This window comes from Colletotrichum scovillei, assembly GCF_011075155.1.
Source record: "Colletotrichum scovillei strain TJNH1 chromosome Unknown Contig00002, whole genome shotgun sequence".
Classification (NCBI taxonomy): domain Eukaryota; kingdom Fungi; phylum Ascomycota; class Sordariomycetes; order Glomerellales; family Glomerellaceae; genus Colletotrichum; species Colletotrichum scovillei.
The window spans coordinates 3,524,032-3,548,435 of record NW_023336260.1 but is presented as its reverse complement, the minus strand read 5'-3'; the positions used below and the strand labels follow the sequence as shown (position 1 = coordinate 3,548,435).

The 24,404-nt window shown below is 50.0% G+C and overlaps 6 protein-coding genes across 6 annotated transcripts; 2 read left to right on the top strand and 4 right to left on the bottom strand.

Annotated features, from left to right (window-relative positions):
- Positions 1-342: 342 nt before the first annotated feature.
- HER10_EVM0004373 (major facilitator superfamily transporter) lies at positions 343-2,138 on the top strand (the record flags this gene model as incomplete). Its single annotated transcript, XM_035474021.1, has 5 exons — positions 343-549; positions 609-637; positions 699-1,420; positions 1,473-1,714; positions 1,968-2,138. The coding sequence occupies 5 exons, from the start codon at positions 343-345 to the stop codon at positions 2,136-2,138; spliced, it is 1,371 nt and encodes a 456-aa protein (XP_035337119.1).
- Positions 2,139-2,312: 174 nt separating this feature from the next.
- HER10_EVM0001324 (uncharacterized protein) lies at positions 2,313-4,808 on the bottom strand (the record flags this gene model as incomplete). Its single annotated transcript, XM_035471078.1, has 5 exons — positions 4,695-4,808; positions 4,108-4,641; positions 3,606-4,060; positions 2,924-3,545; positions 2,313-2,859 (listed from the first exon to the last, which is right to left on the bottom strand). The coding sequence occupies exons 1-5, from the start codon at positions 4,766-4,768 to the stop codon at positions 2,313-2,315; spliced, it is 2,232 nt and encodes a 743-aa protein (XP_035336888.1). The 5' UTR covers positions 4,769-4,808.
- An 11,010-nt stretch (positions 4,809-15,818) lies between these two features.
- HER10_EVM0004510 (alpha-ketoglutarate-dependent 2) lies at positions 15,819-16,832 on the bottom strand (the record flags this gene model as incomplete). Its single annotated transcript, XM_035474152.1, has 3 exons — positions 15,819-16,395; positions 16,429-16,634; positions 16,707-16,832. 3 exons carry the CDS (start codon positions 16,830-16,832, stop codon positions 15,819-15,821), a joined length of 909 nt encoding a protein of 302 aa, XP_035337132.1.
- A 584-nt stretch (positions 16,833-17,416) lies between these two features.
- On the bottom strand, positions 17,417-18,221 carry HER10_EVM0010312 (ctr copper transporter; the record flags this gene model as incomplete). Its single annotated transcript, XM_035479776.1, has 4 exons — positions 17,417-17,555; positions 17,612-17,927; positions 17,983-18,031; positions 18,093-18,221. The coding sequence occupies 4 exons, from the start codon at positions 18,219-18,221 to the stop codon at positions 17,417-17,419; spliced, it is 633 nt and encodes a 210-aa protein (XP_035337620.1).
- Positions 18,222-20,904: 2,683 nt separating this feature from the next.
- Positions 20,905-21,933, bottom strand: HER10_EVM0005658 (uncharacterized protein; the record flags this gene model as incomplete). Its single annotated transcript, XM_035475264.1, has 3 exons — positions 20,905-21,392; positions 21,453-21,702; positions 21,778-21,933. The coding sequence occupies 3 exons, from the start codon at positions 21,931-21,933 to the stop codon at positions 20,905-20,907; spliced, it is 894 nt and encodes a 297-aa protein (XP_035337224.1).
- Positions 21,934-22,789: 856 nt separating this feature from the next.
- On the top strand, positions 22,790-24,312 carry HER10_EVM0004532 (ubiquitin carboxyl-terminal hydrolase, family 1). Its single transcript, XM_035474174.1, has one exon. The coding sequence runs from the start codon at positions 23,349-23,351 to the stop codon at positions 24,105-24,107; it is 759 nt and encodes a 252-aa protein (XP_035337133.1). The 5' UTR covers positions 22,790-23,348; the 3' UTR covers positions 24,108-24,312.
- Positions 24,313-24,404: the final 92 nt, after the last annotated feature.

Genomic DNA, 24,404 nt, shown 5'->3' with positions numbered 1-24,404 from the left:
TCACGCTTCCGCGGGCTGCAGTGCTGCACCATTGTGGAACGGCGTCACTCTGGGTCCAAAGCTACGGATTACCACCCTGCCACCACGTTACGGCGCCCCCCACCAGATATCGCGGAGCCAAGGATGCCAAATCCGGGGTTGTTGCGGGGAAGAGGAACCGAGGGGGTGATTGAGGTCTTGTTGAGATTATTATACATATACGGTCTTAATTACCCTTGACCAGGTTTCTGGATGTGACCTTCGATTCATTGCTTCAACACTTCGACTTGTTTGCCATCGTCTGTTGTAACTCCGCTATCATTCTTGCTGAGGATTAGTAGCAACGACAGCACCATTGTCAAGATGGCGACGCAGACGGAAACAGTGGCCAAGGGCCTTCCGGCACAATCACCAACCGATATCGAGAAGCAGCAGGTTCTTCACCAGGAGCATTCTCATGTCCTGGACGACGAGAAGAGGCCTGCGGCGCCGGTCGACTACTCTGGAGCTGCGGCCAAGACTGATCCTGTGGAGATCAAGCTTGTGAGGAAGTTGGATCTCTGGGTGATGGTATGACTCTCAAGACTCGAGCTGCTTGTCTGAACTTGGTCTAACTCTAAACTACGAAGCCAACTCTTTGGTTGATGTACTGGCTCAAGTAAGTCCTCTCCACCAACCCCCAAAGCCGACTCTGAGCTCCAACAATTAACACCACTCAGCTACCTCGACCGAAACGCAATAGCCCTAGCCCGCCTCAACGGCCTCGAAAAGCAACTCGGCCTCAGCAGCGTCGAATATTCCACCAGCGTCTCCATCCTCTTCGTCGGCTACATCCTTGGCCAGATCCCCAGCAACATGATCCTCACCCGCGTGCGGCCCTCCTGGTACATGGGCGGCTTCATGATGGCCTGGGCCGTTGTCTCCGCCCTCACCGCCGTAGTGAAGGATTACAAAGGGCTAGTGCTCACACGCTTCTTTCTGGGTGTTGTCGAGGCGCCGTATTACCCCGGCGCGCTGTACATCCTGTCCATCTTCTATACCAGGAAGGAACTCGCGACGCGGATTAGCGTGTTGTACTCTGGGAATATTCTGGCGACTGCGTTTGCGGGGTTGATTGCTGCGGGCGTGTTTCACGGGATGGAGGGGTTGCATGGCCTCGAGGGGTGGCGGTGGTTGTTTATTCTGCAGGGCGCGGTGACGTTTGTGATTGCCATGATGGCTTGTTACACGCTTCCTGATGAGCCTCTTACGACGAGGTGGCTTACGCCCGAGGAACGACAGCTTGCGCATGATAGGATTGAGAGGGATACTGTTGGTGCGAAGATGCAGAGTAGTACTTGGGGAGGTCTGCGCGAGGCGATTGTCGATCCGAAGGTGTGGGTGTTTATCTGGATGCAGCATTGCCATCTTGCGACGAACGGGTTCAAGAACTTCTTTCCCAGTAAGTTGGCTTCCCGAGGGGTCTTGTTCCGGTCGTTAACCTGAGTGTGCAGCGATTGTGCAAACGCTCAACTTCAACACGACGATTACGCTGGTCCTGACGTGCCCGCCATACCTCATCGCCGGTATACTTTCCATTGTCTGGGCTTGGAGCTCCGGACGTTTCAACGAGCGGACGTGGCATATCACCATTTCCAAAGCCGTTGCTGCTTTCGGGTTCATCTTGGCTTGCGTGACGATGAATACCGGCGCTAGGTACTTTGCCATGACGGTGTTTACTATTGGCACGTACGGTGTAAACTCGATGTGAGTACCCAAACTAGGTTCCCAGAGATATTGCCGTGGTTCTAGTAAAGCTGACATCATTTGGGAACAGCTTGCTCGGCTGGGTTGGAAGTACGTGCGGACAGACGAGAGAGAAGAAGGCTTCGGCGCTGGCGATTGTGAATACCAGCGCTAGCATCAGCTTTATTTGGACTCCTGTAAGTCGGCTGCCCCTGTTTCCCCTTAAAGTATCCAGAGAACTCCTTTCCTAACCATGCTGCTAGTACTTGTGGCCCACGTCAGATGCCCCAAGATATGTGATCCCTATGGCCAGCAGTGCGGCGTTCTGCGTGGCCTGCGCCGCTGGTGCATGGTTGATGAAGTGGATGCTTGTGAGAGAGAACAGGAGGATCCGGGCAAGCAATTCTGAAGCCACGCTATTTTATGCCCATTAAAGGGAGATTTATAGGTTGATTATAGGACGAAATTGACTACAACGATTCAAGTTTCGATCACTGTGAGTCAAGAAGAGTTGGTTGGCTTTCGTAGCTGCCTTCAGTGAGCGCAAGGGGTGAGCACAAGGGACAAGTTACCGATCGATGCAAAGTCATTTCTTTGAGTGGACCTGACTAGAGCGGTTCGAACCCGCTCAAAGGATCCATATCGAAACTGAGTAGCCCTCCTTCCAAGTCATAGAAGTCCCCTTGATGCTCTGTGTTAGCCAATTCGGGCCACATAGACTTGAACAAGTAGTTTTCAAAGGATACAAGGTCCTGAGTGCCCATTCCAGCCTCCACCGAGTCGGAACTCGAACTGGCGAGGGGCTGGTTCACTTGGTCTATCCCTTGCAACGTAGTCTGAGAACCTCTCTCGTTGCTCCACGTCGATGGATCACCGAGCATGATGTCTTCGGCTATACTCGAATGATCTCTATGAGTTCCTTGGTCACGTTGGACTTCTGAGCTTGACTCAACCTGCGGGCCTACTTCTTGCTGCCAAAGCTCCCTCAATAGAACGCTGTATCCATGACAGATGTGCGATTCAGTTGAGGCCACTTCGTCCAGGGTCAATATGAAGGCTTGCGATAGGCCTCTCACTTGTTTCTGCTGAGCATGGCCCCGAACAACGCCTGAATTGAGGGCCTTGTACAGAAAGACTGCGGCATAGAGCCCGAAGCTTCCAGCTTCAGTCAGTCTCGAACCGCACTGGGCTGTGAGAACCTTCGAGATGGAGAACTTACAGATGATAACGCGAAGGGAGATAACACAGAATCCTTCGCGCATCCAGCTCCGTTATGAGACCAAGGAGTTCTCTTGCTGCCGTAATAGCACAAGCAATGTATTTTGCGTCGGGTGAGGCCATAAGACCATTAGAGAAAAGATCCAACCCCGGTCTCTTGTTGCCATGTAGTTGCCGTCGGTCGTTCCGCCAAGGGCCTTGATGTTGAGACTCACGCGTCACCACGGCATGAAAAGAAAATGCGTTAATATACAAACAGAGATACTCGTGCGAGATACGGAGCGTAGATTTAAGCTTCGGAGAAACTTGGAGACCTTCCCAATTGATACTCCATGCCGTTGCTGCTTCCATTAGGTCATCCAAGTAGCGCGGGTAATCGCCGTTGTTAATCATAGACTGCGTTCTATCATTAGCTGAGTATAGTATCGAGTGGGCGTTGTGAAGTATCTGCATCAAATCCAAGTGCGCGTGCAGAACTGATGCATAGTCGTCGGTACTACATCCAACCACAGGCTTCAGATTCGGAAAGTCCTTGGCCGTGAACTTGGAAGAGAGAGCCGGTCCACGGGACCAGAAAGACTGACCCAACCGAACCGAGATCTGCCTGTCTGCCAAGTAGGTGACTGCAATTGGGAGCATGATCAGCGCAAACTTCTTCTACCAGTTGAAATTCTTAAACTCACACATCCAAATGAGACGATTCTGCTCCTGTTTATCGTCTACTGTCTCTCCCGATGTCGGACTCCGGAATGCGGCACGGTCTAGTCTCAACGAGTAGCCCAAGCGTACGGCGAGACCGACAATTGACCAAGCTGTTTGTCCTTCACTGAAGTGGTCCTTATGAACCGCCAATGCGGATCGTTTTGTCTCGATATGAGGCAACCACTCAGATAAGAGTAGCAGACCCTCGACTGTTCGCGGGGTTCGAGTCCATGGATGGGCTAGGAGCACTTGAAGAAGTAAACTTTGTACGTAATTCCAACACTGGCTGTGAATATGTGCGTCTCCTGGAGAATCTCTTGATGCAATAGTCAACAAGACTGCCAGTAAAAAGTAGTCGCGCTTTTGTAGCTGGCCAGGCTGGGTGAAGAAGAATGTCGGAGTAACAGGGCAGTACGGGTGATAGTTGCTTGCAAACCTGTTTCGTTGAGTCTTGAATACAGTCATTTCGGGGGTTTGACCTACATATCCAGGAGTTCGGATGCCTTCTCAACGCGAAGACCACCTCGTCGAATCAACTCAAAGTTGTCTAGTCCCGACATCGTATCTGTCATGCATGTAGGGGGCGAGGTTCCTATCCGAGAGCTAGAGCCGTTGACTTCCTCCAGTCTTTTAAGAGTGTCTCTGGGCTTGGCTGAGGGTATGGAATTCGTATGGTCGGACGTTGGAGGATGTGTAATTGGATTCCTAGTAGATGCTTTGTTCCTTGAACGAGCCAGGATCTGCAAAGCATCGGAAGGATTCCTGAGCTCCATGTCGTTCTGATCGTCGGGTCCTGTAACTTCATCTTCGCTACAGCTGTCTTCGTTAGTTGATGGGACGAAGACTGACGACCGAGGAGATGCCGGCCCGGGTGATGGTTCGACTGAGGAAGGAGATGCTTGAGTGTTATGATCCCGCCTTGCTTTACGAGACCTGCGCGCCGAAGACACAACACATTCACTGCCAGAATAGTAACAGGAAACGCAGGGAGGTTTCATAGGCTCTCCGACTCCTTCACTGAGATGTGTTGATTAGAGTAGACTCATTGGACGAATCGCGGGCATACTCACAAGTTGCACTTGGTCTTTCGACTTCGGCATCTCGTACACGCGCGGTACGACCTTTTCCCTGTGCCAAGAGTCATGGTGAGTACAGCGCAGACAGTACGAGTGAATTGATTCGTAGCTCCACTGGTAACTTACGTAGACATAATTTGACGTTGTTTGGAAGTGTTGTTGGCGGCGGCCCGGATAGCGGGGGCCAGCCGTGTTCGTCGGCATTGGTCGGCAAGGGACGGCACCGGACGGCACAGAGTGGATATTGAGAATCAAGCAGAGCAGTCGGCTGTTCCTTTCAGCCGCGAGTCGGAATGGGATGAAGCCGACTCTCGATCGCAACGTTTATTCTTCTCCAACATTATTCCAAACACATAATTATGATGCAAAAGTGCAATGCAAATTAGACAAAAGCCAACTCAAACCCATTGACCGCCCTCATTTGCACGCACTGACGCCATTTAGGTAGTTTGGCGTTTATTTATTCCACAAGAGCTTTTCGCTACTAGTTGACTGAATAAGCTTTCAAGATAGTATCTCGCTAAATCAAGAAACTAAACGAATGAATTTAAAGGTGATATACCTATCCCTTTCCAAAAGGATTAGAAGAAGACCGGAAAAGCAATTAAAATGCACGATGTTGGTTTACTTGGCCGAGCTCTCTGATCACCGCGCCACTCTCATCCTCCATTCCCCCCTTGGCCCTCAAATCATATTTCAGGAGCCGCCGGACGTAAGAAGTAAAGGCATTATTGACGGAGTATGATCGAGACTTCCGAGACGTGTTACTCCTGCTCATCACGTAAAAGTTGTTCTCACGTAGTGTCCCTCTTGACCGCTTGTCATCGTTCCATGTACGATGCCTGTGTTGATCGGTGGCTATCGAGGCCCTTCGCAGAGCGCCGCTCACACTGTCTAATTTTCAGTAGCTACTCGATCAGGAACATGATCGTGAATCTCGGATATGGTGATGGCGACGGCGACAACGTAGGTAGTATGCATCTTGGACATTATCGCCCATCAGACCGAGGGATATCCTTGAGGGGTGGAGAGAACCACTTCTTTCTTATTGCGCCATTCCGGTAATGTTCTAAGATATGTCTTTGACGGATTCTCATATTTCTGTCGGTCGTTGCTTGCGTGTCATTGGGTATAGCGCGTGGGTATTTCTTCTTGTTGACACAAAACCCACAAAAGAAGTTGTCTTTTCCGCAGTCACTCCGTTTTAGGACATCGTCTATCGCATCCCAGCCGTGGTTGTTCCAGTAGTGTTGATAGAAATCTTCGAATCTGCAGTACATTTGCAAACACCTGCATCTTGGATCGCCAGGGATGATGTTTGAGGGAACGCCAGGGCGACCAGGAGTAGGAGGCGAGTGCTCCTCGCATAGATAGAATATAAGGTTAGGGTGGGCTTTATCACAACGCATCCACGCAGCCTCGGTAGCATACTCGCGTCTACAATGGACACACCCAAGTTTGGTAGGCTGTCCAGCCTGCCTTGCCTGTCGTTCAGCTGCGATTATTTCTTCATCTTGGTCCTCTCCTACTCCATCAGGCATAGGCGGAAACTGTATGACTACTTGCTCATGTTGGGCAGACATGATGCTCAAGTTCTATCATAACATCAGCATACGCAGTCACACGTTGGAACCTGGCTGATAGGAGATGAGAGAGGATTCGAGCTACCTTGATGTTCTTTCACCTTATTCTAGTTTGTCCAAGAGAGCTGAGCGTCTGAATCGAAAGACAAGGTCTGGTGAGTGATGGGTTTCACAGATGATCAAAATTGGAAGCTAGATGTCGAGAAATTGAAGCGTCTGGTGCGTGCTCATATACAAAAATACGGTCCTGCCACCATGGAGTGAGAGACATGGATCTGAATTGACTATTCGGCGAAACGTATCAATCACTCCAACTTTTGTACAACATCATCATGAAAGGACCTTACCCTCCCCTTTAAATTTTTACTGGGTGTCGCCCAAGCGGTAAGCTCCTCGCTAAGAATACTGAAAGAGATAGAGGTCACCACATTGATAAAACAACACATGCAACCATTCAAGAGAGATAGAATGCGGTTGAACATCATTTTCTTTGTCACTGTTAGATGCCACGAGATACATTCATCAGGCGGTCTGGGAAATTGTTAAGCGAATCTTGAGTCCTACGATAGTTCGGGATACCCGAGTATGTTATGAGCAAAGTGGCATGGAAGCATAATGAATATTAGTGCCTAGGATACTTTTTCTTGTCATCTAATACTTAGGTCTTTCAAACAAACATCGATGTAGCGCGACAGCCACAATATCAATCCCGGCAAACCAGGTGGCGCCTGAACCCACGAGACGGACTTGTTTGGTTCGACGTGAGGCAACCACTTGGACAACGATAGCAGAGCCGCCATCGTTCGTAGGGTCCTAACCTATGGATGGGACAGAAGCACTTGAAGGAGCAGGCTGTGTACGTGGTTCCGATAATGGCAGCGAATTGGTGTGTATTCTGGAAAGCCCCTCGATGCGATTTTTAGCAAGTCTACTAGAAGAAAATAGTCGCGTTTCTGTAGCTGCTGCAAGCCTGGCTGAGTGAGAAAGGATGCAGGAGTTCCTGACCAACATATACAGAATTTCAGATGGAATGAAGGGATATAGGGGACCTGTCGATCTATGAGGTCTATGGAGTGATCAAGGTACTTGAGGTAGGAAAACAAGCGACATGTGACCATACATGGACAGGTAGTAAAGATATTGTGGTTTGATTGTTTTGGTAACTTTCCTTCCTAAGCAGAACCAACGACGTAAAAGATGTTTGACTGATAACTATATACTAAGATGTATTTCTTCCTCTCCTCCCTATTCCTCTTCCCCTCAAGGTTGTTCAGAAACATAATGTTGAGGCCACCGCCATGAGCGAGGACTTACTCCGTCGATAATATGTTTTTGGATATGATCCAAACGCAGCGGTTGGTCTAAATCTGTAAGAGCGAGATCTTGCTGTATCTGCGGATCATCGTATTTTAGAGCCTTTTGACAATACCCGCACCAGAATCCATCAGCATGAATCGAAAAAGAGTTTTCTCTCTGTACTAAGAGCATATCATTCCAAGAGTCGCCCACTCCGTGCATCATTATCAAGTGTCTCGCGAACTCGAAACGTTGCGTAACCTTGAACGATGTATCGCAAAGCCCTGATTCATTGTCAAGGTTTGGCAGCGTGCACACCCAGTAAATGCCGTTCAGATCCTGGATTCGGTCCCCAGTGTGACTTTCTTCACAGGCTCTCCAGTCCTGTGCTTTTGAGTAAGTCCTGACGCAAAAGGTACAGGAGAATCCATCAGGGACACTGTCATGCGTTTCTTCGTGGGTCTCATGTTCCGCCATGTTGATGGATCGTTGGCCACAATACCCATAATAGCATCTGGGTAAGTGTTCACTGTGCCCATTCGTAAGGCCATTCCCATTTGTATGCGAAGTCCCGTTTGCGGACATGGCGCCTGAAAGGCTGTTGTTAGCATGAACTCATAGCCTTCACCAAGAGCAGGAACAAAATGTCGATTACCTTGGCAAAGACTGGCAATTCAAACTATAGCTCCAGGAAAGACAGATGTCAGATTTGTATTTTAGGCGTGACTTTCGTGGAGTACCCAAGGTTTGTTAGCTGGCGTCGTGATGTATACCGGCTGGCTATTCTGCTTTAGAAACCGGATCACCCCGCCCTTCATATATTTGAGGTAAGACTTGATAATCAATACTTAGGTTGAAATCCGTGATCGCCGAGATGTTACAATAAGCTTGAATCTCCTTTCATGATAGGTTTACCTCGGGCGGTAAAGCATTCATCTTCCTCGCACGAGCAACATAGATCGTCTAGGTTTCGATGTTTGAATATGTTATCATGTCACCTGTCGAAAATGAAATGTAAACTTATCAATGAACCATTCTTGAGATTGACCGCCACCAAAAGTCTGTGTGTCGTGAGCTGCATCCGTGAGCCTAAAACTTACCTGGACCCGCCTTGATGATTTCTCGGGGAGGTTTAAGCTAGACAGCCTGTAGAATTATGTGTGAAAGGCTGGCAAAGAGCTGACGAATGGCTAATACCTCTCTATTACGGTGAAGCTGGGGGCATTCATGATCCGGAATGTATTGGGCGACTTGTCGCGCAGTTGTATGGTGGCGTTCACCCTGATTCGGCAATAGGTTTGGCCGTGTAATCTTAGACAGATAGTCAGATTGCCGTCATGAGCTTTAACGATTCTTGGGCAAGGCTTTGTGGTTGCCCTGATTCTTGGATGGATTCTTCATTGAATTTTCATCAAGTGCCACTACACGATCTGTGTCCCTAAGAGTTCGAGGCTCAAAGGCTTGAAAGCCGAGTGGATGGTGTCACAAATGGGGAATGAAAGTGGTGACAAGCTTGGGATGAAACTTACCAACTATGCGTGGAACCTTGTGATACCCAAGATACAGCAATGTTGATACAAAAATGATTCGCTGACATTGCGAAACCTCCGGTAAATGTCTTAGTGTCCTGCAATGGCCAATGATCATCGGCAAAGGCCAAGGGTTTCATTGGTCAAACTCGGGGTCGGAAACGTTTCCGTTGAACGGTTAGGGGGTTATTTCTTCAATCAAGAATGCGGTAAACGACCTCTTCCCGGTCTTCTTTGTTCAAAGAATCTTCTGAAATGGATCGTTCAGCCCGTGTGTAGATGCAGCTTCATGGTGCTTAAACTCTATCTTCTATTTTGTGCGTAATAAGCCTGATGGAAGAAATGGATATAACAGCGCCATGTTGGAAAAATAGTTCAACACTGTGAATTTGTATAAGATGCTAAAAGGGCTACCACTAGTAGATACGCGTCTCGCGAGACTGAAGTGACCAATTAGTCCGGGAAGCCACTTAGCGAATCTCAGCTTCACTTGTGCGTTAAGGTCTTAGATGACCGAAAGGATTATCCAAGCACCTCCTTAATCGACCATCCCTTCTTATGTTCTAAGTATCACCTTGTACTTGAATGTTTGTCATTGAGATATTGAACAAGAAACTAGATCATGAGAGCTATATCTTAAACCCCCTCCCCTTTGACATTTATCAAACTATAGTCACGTATAATTGCCTCGCAGTGTATAATACCTTAGGAATCACTAGCATGGGGGGAGTTATGTCAGATCGGAAGTTCAACTCAACCAGTCATAGTCGCCGCCGCAAGGGACACCCACGGCCATTTCGAAATACCCGACTGCTCAATTAAACTATGATTGGGACCTCTCGTTTCCACCTTACTCGGGTTCTCTACATACAGTCAATTGACCCTTCGTCACGCACGAATCTATCGACTCGGACCAACTACCCTGCTGACATCGCCATCAGAGGTACCCGTACGATGCCCCAAAAGTCTCTGCATGACTTCTGGTCTATTTTGAGTGTAGTGCTTTTGGACGTGATCTAGACGTATGTTTTGTCGTGGGCCTCTGCGAACAAGCTCATCATATATTTCGAGGTCATTGAATTTTTAACCCTTTTGACAACCTACGCACCAGATTCCTTCATAGTCGCCGGGGTAACAATACGCGTTGAGGAGTGCCCTCATTGTCAAAAGATCCATTACAATGGCTTGACTGTGCATGTCGATTTGGTGTTGCATAAATTGTGCTCTTTCTTGAAAGGTGAATGTCGCATGGCACGGAGTATTCGTGTTCGGAGTATTCGTGGTCGGAGTATTCGTGGTCGGAGTATTTGGATTAGGGGCGATGTTATCCTGACAAACCCAGTGTGCGCTGATGTTAAAACGGCCAGGGTGACCTGTCTCTTCATGATTTCTCCATTCTTTTGCGTCGTGGAAGGGTGCCATGTCACAGTCTTTGAAGGTACAATAGAATTCGATGCGATCATCGTTAACGTTGAGGTTGTGCGATACTTCGTGGGCATGTAAATGCAGCCCATCTTCGAAATATCGGCCACAATACCCATAGTAGCACCTGAGATCCTCATTGCGGTCCGCTGTAGTCTGAGAATTTTCATCATCGGGGTCATTCTCGGTAGTGTGTGAGGTCCCATTGGTGTATGAGGTTCCGTTGGTGTGCGAGGTCCCGTTGGTGGACGAAGTCCCGTTTGCAGACATGACGCTACATGTATCGTTAACATTCCTGGATCCTGACTTGTTAACTACAATAGTAGTGACATATTGGTAGCTACCTCGGAATAGACCAATACTTGGATTGTGATCTGAAGAGAGTTCGAAATTAGGCGATAGATTTGCAGATCAAGAGCAAGGCTTGAAGAATGCTTGTAGTTTCGTTCCGTCGTCGAGATGCGCCTTTTATCATACGCTTAGAAGCCGGATGATCTTGCTCTTGATACAATTTACTCAAACTATAGTCTTTAGTTTATTCAGCTCATGTGATAACGAGTTTGCCCGATGTTTTGACTCCTGTCCTTTCAAATCTTTCACCCTGTGCGGTAAAACATTCTCCTTCCTTAGGCGACATTCATAGACTAGTGAAGTCTTTCTGGATGCAAGATTACAACCCCATTGAATAGAGAGAGTAGAAAGGAAAACGTTACATAGTGCTTTCTTATGCCAACCGCCACCATTTGAGTCCCACCTTGCCAACTATACCGAGTCCTGGCTCCCTGCTGCTTGGAGTGGAGCGAATCTCCGAAATACTCAGAATCCATGTACCTACAGTACGTATGTCTTTGAGCTCTATGGTTGACCTTTTAGAGCAATTGGAACAGCCTTCGCAGTCTTCTTTGTTACTACGACTCTTTTTGCGGCGTGACTGTTCAGGTCTTCTATGCCAACTCACCAAACGTCGTTACGGCGGTAAACAGGTGGGTCTTTGTCATTCTGAACAGATAACCTCCGTCACCGCCTTTGAGAAACTCATCGCTTGAAGTCGAGGTCAGCAGCTAAAAAAGAAAATTAAAAAGAATTCGTATGTCGTATAAAAACGGAACCGTAATTGCCGGCCCGCAATCACGCCCTATTCACCACGTCGTGGTATTTGGGTGCCAACCCCGAAATCCAAACACTGATCATCACCTTATGTCGTGCAGCATCCTGATTCTTACGTGATAACCTGTCGAGAGCTGCCGCATACTTCTGCTTCGTATTTTACGAGATACTTTTGGGGAGGGAATCGAATTGCAATCGCATCAATGTGGAGAAAGCTTGAGAGAACTTGTTTTTTGATGGGTTCTGAATCAAAACTGCCTTGATGATAAAGTACACTTAAATAACTATCTGGATAGGCCCAAAATACACAACTAGCAGCCGGATCCAGACAAAAAGATCCTGTTCTTGTGAGCCAGTGGCCCATTATGAGGCAGAATAATTGACCCCTTTCTATGAGTCGACTTACTCTCACGCTCCACGAATAGGCCAGCGCCAACCAAAGACGGATTCTCCTTTCCCCGCATGGTTCTGGAGGTCATCCAAACAAAAAGGCCGGCCTACTTGGCGTGGAATCAGATCTCTTTGAAGCCTTCATCACTGTAGTGAACATTCTCCTGGCAAATTCCACGCCCAAAATCTTCTAGGTGTCGAAAGGCTATGACGTGCGATTATCCGATCTTCGTGACTTTTCAATATACCGTGCCAATTCCTCAAGTGGGCCGCAAAGTCGACACGTTGGTTGACGTCGAAGCACATGTTGCACACTCTACACGTCCCATTCCTGGTCTTTATTCTGATACGTATTTTACATAGCCATTCAAGGCTTTTCAGCATGCGAACCCCATCACGTGATGCTTCAAATTCTCTCCGATCCTTCGGACCCGTCTAAAACCTGTTGCAGAAGGTGTAGGTACGACGAAAATTGTTCCTGTGTTTCTTGCGTTCGGGAGCCTTCAGGGCCAGGCAGGGTTGGCACTGCTTGCCGCAATACTTATAGTAAGTGGTAGATATGTGGTTACTGGTCGTATTTTGCGATCAAATTCTGTTCTAATCCGAACTTTTCTTTGGAATCGAATCTCCGGCATTTTTACCCGCTTACAATTCCCTCTATAAATATGACCCTCTCAATGCGACGATGTCAGTACGTGCCAAGTTCCCAGACTGTCTGGGGACATGTAGAATGAAGTGTTCGATGACACGTACCTCAAGATATCCAAGATGAAGGATTCAGATTGAAGTTTGGAGAAAGCTGAGAAGTTGAGAAGTTGAGCTTTGGTGCTTCACACGAGTTACAGAGAGTCCCTCATTCTTTCGAAATTTTTAACGTTGAAAGAGAAACTATTATTGCATATAAGATGAGAAATTCACGGCTTCAAGTACCTCGACGCTTGTATAGAATGATTGAATCAACCTCTACCTTGGCCGAGATTTGGCTCTACCCACTTCTCTAGGGTAATATTTAACTCAAGATGACTAAGATGAAGCTGTTCAAAACAGTGCTGTCAAAAGGGATACAAGGTAGACTAACTGAGGTATGGTGGCATGTTGGTATACACTACGTTCCGGCCATAGGAGGTCTTGATCGCTTTGAATATGTGACTATGCAATCACCACCCGTTCACCATTGTTGGTCATATCACACTTGTGCTCGTAATCTCAATGATCCGCCCCTTTCAATGACATCACAAGTCTAAAGTGAATTAATAGATATTTTTGCTACAAGGAACGAAAGACGGTATAAATACATGCGTGTCTATGATAACATAACGAGGCCGTTTGGTTAGGTGAGCACTCGACGACTATTCGAATTGAGGCAGCAGGGAAATCGTCTACTGATACTTCAACGCTTTGGAAACTGCGATCAGGGCCTAAATGGCCTGTGAAGAAGACCCGAGCCGTCGGTCATAGTCGAAGTGACAAGTTTTTGCTTCAAAAACCCGGAACGTAATATAAGGTATTCCCTTGCCTTATGATAACAGTTGTGTCTTTAATAGAGAATATGACAAACGCCTCCAGCACTGAATACTCATGTGTGAGCCATGTCCAAAAAATCACAGACCTATTAGGAAAATTATTCTGTCATTCAGGAGATGAATAAATCAGTTAGGCCAATCATTGATACTTGGGCACAGTCGCTGACATCTATTCTATCTCAGGCTCTTGCGCAAACTCCGCGCGCATTCCCGTGGGCCATTTCCAGTCTCGGTACCTATGGCCCTGTTCGTAATGATATTGGATGTGATCCAGGCGATGAGATCGGCTTATGTGTTGGCGTAGTAGAGGTCCTGAGTGTAGGCTTATCTTGATGCCGTGATTACAAAACCCACACCAATAACCTTCAAAATCTCTCGGGAACCACCATATGTTAAAGATCCATCCGATTTGGCCTACAGTCGGTGGTAGCTGGTGATCCTCTGAGACGTGTTCCCAAAAGTCTTTGCGTTCTCTCCATTTAAAGGGTCAGTTACAATATACCGGTGCCGGGGCGTTCGCGCCGACTGAGCTGCTTGAGGCGGCTGAGCCGGCAGAGTTGCTTGAGCCGGCAGAGCTCTCTGGGGACAAATTTTGGGAGCAAATCCACGAAATACGTGAAAGCATATCTTGCTCCTTGTGTCTTTCTTCGCACTCTCTCCAGGCCCTTGGATTGCCCGGGAACGCCTCGGTGCAGCGGCCGCAGGTACAAGCGTAGCGGATATGAGCATAATCATGGGCTGGTTCGTGGGCAAGCAGCGCATCTCGATTTTCGAATCGTCGGTCGCAGTACCCGTAGTAGCACATGAGTTGTCCGTTACTGTTTCCATTAGTGTAAATAGTTACGGCCTCGTTCAAAGCATCCTCGCTGCCGGATTGTTCACTCCTGGGTCCGTCTGGGGGGGGGGCCCATGTTTGAGACCGAGAAGGCGTCTCCATATTGACCGTCTAAGACGTAGACACCGTTTATGGCATGCGGCATGATGTTTCTATAGGGACACTGTAAGAATGTGCTGGGCCCAAAGACTATCTTAGTGGGTAGATCGAAGCAACAGCAACCTATCTTGAGATAAAATGATCGGTGGTTCAACTTGTGGTTGGAAGAGAGCACGTTGCAAGTGAAAGCAATAACTTTGAGGTTGTCTCAATGGCTGATAGAATGACTTGAGTGATGGATAGTATTATAGCTTCGAGATAGGAAGTAGCACTCCTAATATACTCGCGTTTCGATGAGGAATAACTAGGTAGATGGCTTACTATATGGTGCAAGATCTTGTACTCTCGGCATTACCGACTTTCACACTGATGGTTCATGAATGAATTAGGCGGCGTGGTATTCACCCCAGTCTCATCAAGCGGTACGAATCAAATTGCTCTTCGCATTGAAGAAGTGGCAAGAATTCCTATCTAATGCGGCGAACGGTGAAATTGGCCCCTTCTTGATATCTACCGCCATCAGGAACACATTTCGGTGAAGCTTGACAACAATTTTAATTACCCCAAAGAGAAGCCTGGTAAGTAGCTGAATATTCCCCGTGAAAAAAGAAAAAAGCTATCCGGTGAACCAGGATGCCAATCGCCTATGTGAACTTGTCCTGTAGCTGCAGAGGTGTTTACGTTGATTCGGCGGTAAACACGCCTTTGTCACCTCGGCCCGGTGACCGAGTGACCACAACGACCGCCTTTGATTATAAGCTCTAGGAAATTATCTAGGCTCCCATGGATTACTCGCGAATCGGCAGTTGAGTCCTACAGCAAGTGCCCATTTGTCAACTCTTGTGCTGCGTGAATGACGGGCATTCTTCAAGTCCAAGCTTGACGGTACCTCTGTTGAACACATTGAAGTCAGGAAAGCAAGGTTGCTGTGACGAATCATTGCAATAGTGGCAGTCTCTGCAGATGAATGATCAAGCCAATTGCTAACTCACGCAACAATGCATACTGAACAGTTGACTGGGTGGACAAAGGGTCTGTTGCTGTTATCGGCCATGCGGTATCAAACGTTTACCAGTAAAACCGGCCCTGAAAAAATCGGACCATCAGTAGATCACCCGCGCCCATGGGTGAACAGCAATCGGCAAATCAGTGGGGGGTTTATTGACCGAGCCAATCACCGGGTTCTAGACCGTTTGCCGGCGAGAGTAGTTGTTTTCAACAAAGAATGTGATCAAAGACTTCAGTTCTCGTGTACAACATCCCCCGGCACACAAAGCCCAGACACGCGGCACCCATGTATCCAATCTCAACACCCTCCCACCACCCACCATCCATCACGGCAATCCCTGCCTCACATCCGTCCTCTCATTCAACCCCCATGCCTGCGAACTCCTATCATGAACAGTAGCCCTCCTCATATCCCTCCTATACCTGTACGCAAACTCCCCGCCCATGGCGCGGTGCATTGTGCAGGTATTATCCCAGACAACCATATCCCCGACATCCTCCCACTCCACCACGACGCGGTACTTTTCCTGCGTAGCGTGGTCAAAGAGCTTCTCGAACAGGGTCTTTGAGGCCTCCGGGGTGAGGTTCTCGATGTGGTGGATGTGCATCGCGAGATAAAGGTTCATCCGGCCAGACGATTCATGTTTTTGTATGAGCTTGTGTCGTCCCATTGGGTGGTCTGCGGGCTCAATGTTCGCAAAGTGCTCCGGGGCGGCGAGCTTCTTGGAATGCAGGATAGAATGACAAGCAACGTAGTCTTTCTCCGTCAACTCCGCCTTCATATCCTCACCAAGCCCATCCCACGCAGCCCTGGTATCGCAAAACTCCGTGCTTCCACCTGTGCCCTTGGGAGGCAAGTCATGTGCCAGAAGCAGAGAATATCCTGCCCGTCGAGGATTGAAACTAGAATCGACATGGAAGAGGGCATTGCCCAACCCAGCCTGGGCACGCGGGGATCTAGGATCGACGATGGAACCGTCTGCCTCGATGTTTCCTACGTCGAAGAGCTCATCGTACTGGAGGCGGTTGATACGACCTGCTTTGTTGTAGGGTTTGACGTCGTCTAGCTCGCCGAGATGTCGGGCTAGGGCGATGTGGGTTTCGTCTGTAAGGCCGCTTTTGCGGATGACGAGGAAGCCATACTGTTTGAAGGTCGTTACTTAAGTATGATAGATAGGCTTGATGGGTCCAGGAAGGGCACCCCGAAAGCTTACCTTGTTGACAAGATCTTCAATCAGGCGAGCGCTTTGATCGAGGGTGTCAGGTTGAAATGGAAAGTTGTGTGCTTCGATCCCGAAGCCGGGGCTGAGCTCCTTGGTATGAAGTTTGGTGATAGCCATTGCAATAGTCTGTGTGCAGAAAGTGGTCGGGATGGTTCGCAGTCAGATGTTGAGCTTGGGCACATAAGATGGGGAGTATTTATATTGATAGTTAAGAGGAGTCGAGACGTACGATGAGATCACGTATCCGAGTCACTTATTCCCCTCTTCCGATCAGTAGACGAAAGCCGTCCATTTCCGCGGGATAGGACGGATAGACGATTGATCCAATCATCTTACACCTAAGGGAGTGTGGGACTCGTCGGAGAGGAAAGAGGGTTGAGCATGCGCTAATGTCTAAGCTCCCGGCAATAAGGCGGCCAAAATCCCAACGCAGGGTAGGCACGTAGGGCAAGTCAAACATTGCATCCATAATGCACAGAATAATAAGGGGGGCAAGACGGAGTTGAATATTGAAATTTGCCAATGCTGGAGAGTGTTCTTGGAGAGTGTTGTTTTATTATTCGCGCTGAATTAAGATTCAAACAGTAGGGCAACTGGAACGCTGCGTGGGTATAGTATTATGATTCCTCCTCAAAGACGTCGTATGCCGTCTACCGTATCCGTAAACCTGAAGCTGGTGTATCAAGTATGTTTTTTCATGTTCAACCGCAGCAGACGGTGGCCTCGCTGGCAGCAGAGGTGGGACCATCGTAGATGGTCTCCCATTGGAACAGGAAGGCACCGATGTAGGAACCGATGAAGATGCAGATGATGAGGTAACCGTTGTAGTACATGGCAAGACTAAGGACAATATTAGCGCCATTCTTTGAGGTGAAGGCAACGCCAAGGCAACGTACAGCATGACAAAGTAAGCGACGGCGAATTGGCACATGTGGATGAGTGCGCGGACGGCTTGCTGCAGGACGTTGGGGCGGAAGGGCGGGACGACGTTTGCGGCGATAGCGGCGGCGGAGCCGGAAGGGCCCTTGCCGTGGTCGTCGGCGCTAGCGGAGCTCGGAGAGACGGCACCGGCGTTGGCGTATCGCTGCTTGTGGGTCTTGATGAGGTATCTGTCGTACTCCTTGGTGGCACGGCGGAGAGCCTCAAGAACCATGACCAGGAGGATAACCCCGATACATGAGCCGGCAAACATGCCGTTGGAGGTAATCTTCCCTGTATGGGTGTTAGTGGTTTGGCATCGTCGTTGGTCCAGGTAGAGAGTTCGTACATTGGCTGCTGATGAAGCAGCTGTCAATGACGTTCCAGTTCCACAACATCTATGAAGCGGTTAGTAGGCGCCATGGATAGCAGAGACAGATGGTGATGACCATGACGTACAGAGATCTTGCAGCCAGTACTGCTTCCCATGCCAGACATGGCGGCCTTGGTACTGGTGGTAGCAGCCATGCTCATGGTGCCAGTGGCAGCCATGGCAGTGGTGGTGGTGGCCATTGACATGCCGTCCATCTTGTCGGTTGGTTCGTAGATGCTGCTGAAGACAATTTGTGGTGTATGAATCGTAAGGATGGTACCTAGTACTAATGTCGTGATACTCTTAGACGACGATCGATCGAAGGAGCAGGGGCCCGGAAGATGTTAGAGTATCGGTAGAGCGAAGCTGGAGAAGAAAAGACGGAATAGAGTTTGAGCAATGGGGATATGTCTCGACATTGTTATATAAAGGCAGGGCCAGCAGGGAATCCAATCGATCTTCTCACTTCTTTGCCGCGAAGGGAAGAACGACCTTTGCCAAGAGACCCACTTTGCGCTAGATTTCCATGGGATAGAGCGAGTTACAAGGACCAGTTTGCGCTAGATTCCTTCCCGAGAGACAAACAAGGGTCCAGAAGTAAGATTCGGTGGGCTGGTGGGCAGAGGAGACACGATGCCCGTAGACATCGTAGTACGGAATACTACGGATTGAGTGGGAGAGAGCGTATGTCGTTCCGGTTGGATTGCGGCGACTGGGTGGTTGAGGGGCATCGGTGTAAATGCAGCGACGAGGATGTGTCGATGATTATCTGATGAGGTTCCACTTGACGACGTCCTTTACTTGAACTCTAAGGCACGCACCATTCTTGTATCCGTACCGGGCAGGCCCTGTCTTTCCGGGGACATAAACATAAGGCGAGGTACGGCCTCCCGTTCTTGCCTGCAGTGCCAAAGAAAGAATCTGATTCTTCATGTTCAGTGTTCGCGCTTGCCGTGCGGCCTGTGTTACATAAGGTACATCGAGGTACGTACAGCAGGACATGATGTTGGAAGGAAGCAGCCAACGAGGTCGCTGTTGGAGTGACCTGCCTTATCGTATGTTCAGGAAGGCGCATGTAAGAAAATCGCACGGGGAAACCGGGGGGCAAATCTGCTCTCTTGCCTGCTCTTTCTTGCTCTGTTTCCTGCCTCTCCTGCTGCCAAGACTGCGCTATCGCTTCCTGCCTCAAGCAGCCTGAGAGTTTTTGAGCAAGTTTAAGCCCAATTGCAACCTCGAAGTGCCCCAGTCTGCTTCCCAAATTCCTGCACGACACATGTCCCGACTCCAAGTCTCAATTCTTGCTATTCGATTCTCCATGTTCAACGCATCGTGTGTTCCCTCTCACTCATAAGGTGATATCTTGCTCTTGTACAGTACAGGCTACAGGCTACACAGGTACCGACTTCCTTTGGTCCCTCTGGCAAAGTAACAATAGGCAGGTTACATTCGGCCACTGCATCGCAGATGCACCCCGAGGCTCAAAATACCAAGCTAACCCAGCAGTGCAGACTACAGATTGACAGAGCAACAACCCCGTTCCGGACTCACAGAGAGGCAGGCAATGGGGCACTATAATCTGTACTGGCATTGTTGCTGATGGCCTGCATCTTATGAGTCCAGCCCTGTCCCCCGTCGGGCTAATCGTCGAAAACGAGAAGGTCGCACATCCCAACGCCGGCTTATGGGGTACCTGTCCCAGGCTTCACAGGAATGACGGTGAAGTCTGAACCATCTCTCCAGACGCCCTGTACGCCCGCCACCAGCCGCGTCTCGTACGTACGACCATCAGCGAGTCCAACCTCACCAGATACGGTCACTGTACTTTCCCTTGTGTTGCGGGGCCAGACTGCGACTTGGGACGATTCTCCCCAATTAGAAAGTCGAGACTTTTGGCCGCTGCCCCCAAGGCCACTCTCAGTCAATACCATGCGATGTGGTGGAATCGGCCAAGCAAAAGTGGTCGACGCCCCCGACTAGCCGTGCGCTTTTCTGAGAACATTTGCGAAAGATTGTCGATTCTAGCCTCCCGATTCCCGACGCCGATGCAATCCCTTCATGTATTGTTACCTCGCCTGAGCATTGAGCAAGCAGCTAACTAACGTACGAAGCTGTGGCCTGCGATAATTCCAACCGATCCAACCAGACACACTCGGATCCCACATCCGACTTGTGGTTGTGAAGCGCCAAAAGAGCCCCAAATTCGATTTCGCCGTCCATTGGGCCACAACAGGAGGGTTCCGCCGCCCCGGCGCCGTGCGTGTGCTTCTGCAATATCGGCCTGCCGTTGGGGTTGCGTCGCATTGCAGCTCGCCTCGCCTCTCTAAATTGCTCGCTACAACCCGCTCGCTGCTTGTTGGCCGCCTCATCACCAACCACATCGTGTTCGCTTCTTGGCCTACTTGCTGCTTTCACTGCATGTCTCTGTCTGGATTCCCAAGAAAAGAATATCGGTCAAGAGACCAGAGGCTTCAGAGCTGCGACCGCAAAGCCAAGACCGGATAGATGAGGCTACCAGGGAAGCCTGCTGCAAAATCAACTCTAGCGTCTGGCTCGCAATCTCCGCCATGCTCTAGCTTCGCTTTCCCGCCTCTTCAGACTGCGGCTCCCATGCCTCGATTCTTCCCGCCGATCTCACAGCTTGTTGCCGACGAATGACGCTGTCGCCGAACACCTCCCCGCTCAACTTTATTTGCGGCACACTTGGACCTGGGCCCTGGCATCGAGGTGGGCGGCGGATTTCAGCGACCATCCAGTAATTTAAGCATCGAAGCTAGCTTTTCTGCCCACCATGAGCATTGTTTTACACGTACAGATACACAGGCTCCAAACTCCCCCAAAACGCCAGTCTTTCGTCCCAGCAAGCCACAGAAGTTCCGCTTCCATCCCAAACAATTTCCATCACAGTTCAGCTTTGGTCTTGTCCTCGGTCTTGGACTCGAGCGCGTACAATTCCCTCGGCTGGCCTGCCGCGTCGCAGCTGGCAAACTTCCACCACCCCCAGTGCCAAGCACCAGCGATATTGATCAATCCCCACTTGATCGGCGCCGGCATGGGCGGCCAGTTCGCCCACAACCCGTCTTCCGTTGTCCGGTCCAGGTTCAGCAGGAAGAACGGCACTACGTCCGCCGTGCCCGCCTTGGTGACGGTGCTCTTGCCCCACGTCTTGAACGTCAGACTCGCGTTGGCCGCCTCCGGCGTTCCCTCCTTGGGCGCGTTCGGGTGCTCCGACATGCCGGCGATGGTGGTGATCTCGCTATGGAAGTGGTTCTCGAATGGTTCTTGGAAGCTCTTCATGATTTCGAGCAACTTGTCGCCAGAGAAGTCGGCCGGCGAGGAGAGGGAGGTAAGGTACTTGTTGAACTCGGCGAGGCCGCCCAGGAATGATTCTGTTCATATTTCGGTCAGTTGACCATCGCGAATCGGTGTCGTGGATGTCAGGTACGTACCATGCTCCTTATGCGTCTCGGCAAAGACATTCTTGTCCTCCAGGAGGTCCTCGACCTTGGTGAAGAGCGACTCCTCCTCGTCATCGTGGTGCGACTTGACAAATTTGAACCAGGTCTGGGAGTATCCGATAAAGTCTGCCTTGTCTGCTTCCTGAACGTAGGGCGCTTGTTGGTAAATGGAGTTGTAACCTCGCAGGATCGAGTTGTGCAGCAGGGCCATGTGCGTTGAGCCCAGCGTGAAGAGGTCGGTCTATTGGACTGTTAGCTGAAGCTTCCTCCAATTGGGCCCGATCTCCATTGATTCCGACCCAAGCGAGCTACGAACCTTTTTGGTTGCATATTGCGGCGTGGTGATGAGCTTCATGGGCCCGTCGGCCCAAGGCTTGGTAGTCTGCGGTGTCGTGGTCATCATGAATGGTGCTCTGGAAGCTAGCAAGCTGATGAGGATGCTTGGAATCACAAGCAAGAGATATCCGGCCATTTTGAAAGAATACGGCGGAGCCTAGCGAGAGCGAATGGCGCAACTGATATACAAATCAGGGTGGAAAGTGGTACGATTCACTGACGTGCCTTTGCCGCCTGTTGAGGGAATCGAGGATCGGGGTTGCGTGACCAAAGGGACAGCCAGCAGCAGCACGGCGCAGCTTTGTATTGGACGTCAGCTCGGGGCCGAGAAAAGGGAAGCTTGTCCAACGTTTCCGAGAGTTTCTGGAGCTTCCGGGTCTCTGGAGCGTGGGGTGAAGGAAGAAGAATGAGAGGTTGGCTGATTAAAAGGCAGCTTGCCATTGGCCCGTGCCAGGGGAGAGCGCTGGGAACCTGGGGTGATGTGCAGGGAGCTCTGGTGCGGTTTCACCTGGGGAGCTCCCGCTAATGCCGCTGTGGGATCATGGCGGTGGCTGCCGACGGGATGGGGTCACCGAGGCGGTTCCTGGATTGGGTAATCGGGACCCTTGGGAGACGGGGGAATGAGACGTCGAGCCGGGGCTTCGGACCTTGGTGACCTGCCGATGTCCGAACATGTTGGGTATGACGGGAAGAGTGGAGTGTGGAGAGCCTGGCACGCCTGGACGAGCAGGCATGGCGGAGTCGATTGGCTCGGCTGCTGGTGATTCGACAGCCAGGTTTATGATGGAAGCTAGCTTGGAGTCTTCTCGAAACATGCGCTCAAGCTGAAGTCTGCTCCCAGTCATTGGAATGTCACTAGGAGCTTTGGGTTGAACCGAAGTCTGGGGATCATGTCATCTCCCAGGAAGAGTAAGGTAAGGTAAGGGTAGTGAAGTAGATGCCGGCGAAGATGACGTTGAGATGCACAATGAGCATGACACATATGGCTATGAGCTTTTCAAAAATATGTGACCTTCAATCGCGCCAGTAAATGCGAATGCAATGTTGCAGTTTCTCAGAGGTTCAGATACGAAGGGGACACTCCAACCGCAGGCTTGTCGCTCATGATCCGCGGGGTCGGCCAACGTCAAGGCAATAGGCAGCGCAATCGGGCCTTGGCGGTCATTACACTCTGATGGCTATACGATAGAAGGGGCCTTTTTCATCTGCCCTTCTCGAAAAAGAAATGAAACGATTAAGGTCATCTTATTTTCTGGAAGTTCAATTGCCAAAGTACTTTTCATAGTCGGAAACAAAGCGGTGAAGACAACTCACCGTGCGGGGTTCCAGGCAGGCGCTCGGTTTGCGTACACCCGACGCCGTGCCTTCCTCTGGCGTGTAAGTGAAGGGCGTTTGTCTCCACGCCTTAGCATCGACATCACAACTTCATCATTCATCAAATCAACTTATCATCCAGCTCGGACCATCTAGACTTCATCATCAGAACAAGTCACAGATTAACTCATCAGCACCAAATCGATCCCCAATAATACCAACCACACACCCGCCAACATGCCCACAGAAGGAGTCTACTACACCCCCAACGGCAAAAAAACCGTCATTCCCCTCGAAAACAACCCTGATGTCTTCACCTCCCTCATCCACGACCTAGGCATCTCCCCCAAACTAGGCTTCTTCGACGTCTACAGCCTCGACGAGCCCTCCCTCCTCTCCCTCGTGCCCCGCCCCGCGCTCGCGCTGATTTTCATCTCCCCGGCGCCAATGTACTACGCCGTCCGTTCCGCCGACGGCACGAAGCTCGCAAAGGAAGACGGGGTGACGTATGCTGGATCTGGGCCGGAGGAGCCTGTGATTTGGTTTCGGCAGACGATTGGGAATGCGTGTGGGTTGTATGCTCTCATTCACGCTGTGGGTAACGGGCCTGCGAGGGAGTTTGTGCAGGAGGGCTCGTTGATTGAGAGTTTGCTCAAAGAGGCGGAGCCGTTGAATTGGGAGGAGCGGGCTGATGTGCTGTATAATAGCATCCCGCTTGAGGAGGCGCATATGGAGGCTGCGAGGAGGGGAGATACGGCGGCGCCGCCTGCGGAGGAGAAGCCTGGGTACCATTTCATTGCCTTTGTGAAGGGGAAGGATGGGCATTTGTGGGAGTTGGAGGGCGGGTCGGATGGGCCTGTTGATCGGGGGTTGTTGGAGGAGGGGGAGGATATGTTGAGTGAGGGGGCGCTGGAGAGGGGGGTGAAGAGGTTTATTGGGTTTGCGGATGGGAATTTGGAGTTCAGTATTGTTGCTTTGGCGAAGAAAGAGGAGTGAGGTTTTTGGTGTTGGGGATTGAACTGTGTGATGTGTGATGCGTGGCATGGGGATTGGCGTTATTTGCTTTAGGGAACTCTAGATTGTAGGGGGATTGGGATTCGGTATGCATAGCTCAGGGAATACATTCGTTTGCGTTGAATTGATGTAAACATCCTCTCTTGCTCTTCGTCTAGTCACTTGTATCAATGATTTTCCAGGGATGATTCCGAGACTCAGTTCTTCCTACAGACGATGCACAGCGGTTATCTATTGTGTAATATTGCTGTGCTCACCTTGCTCACCGAACTCCCCGGT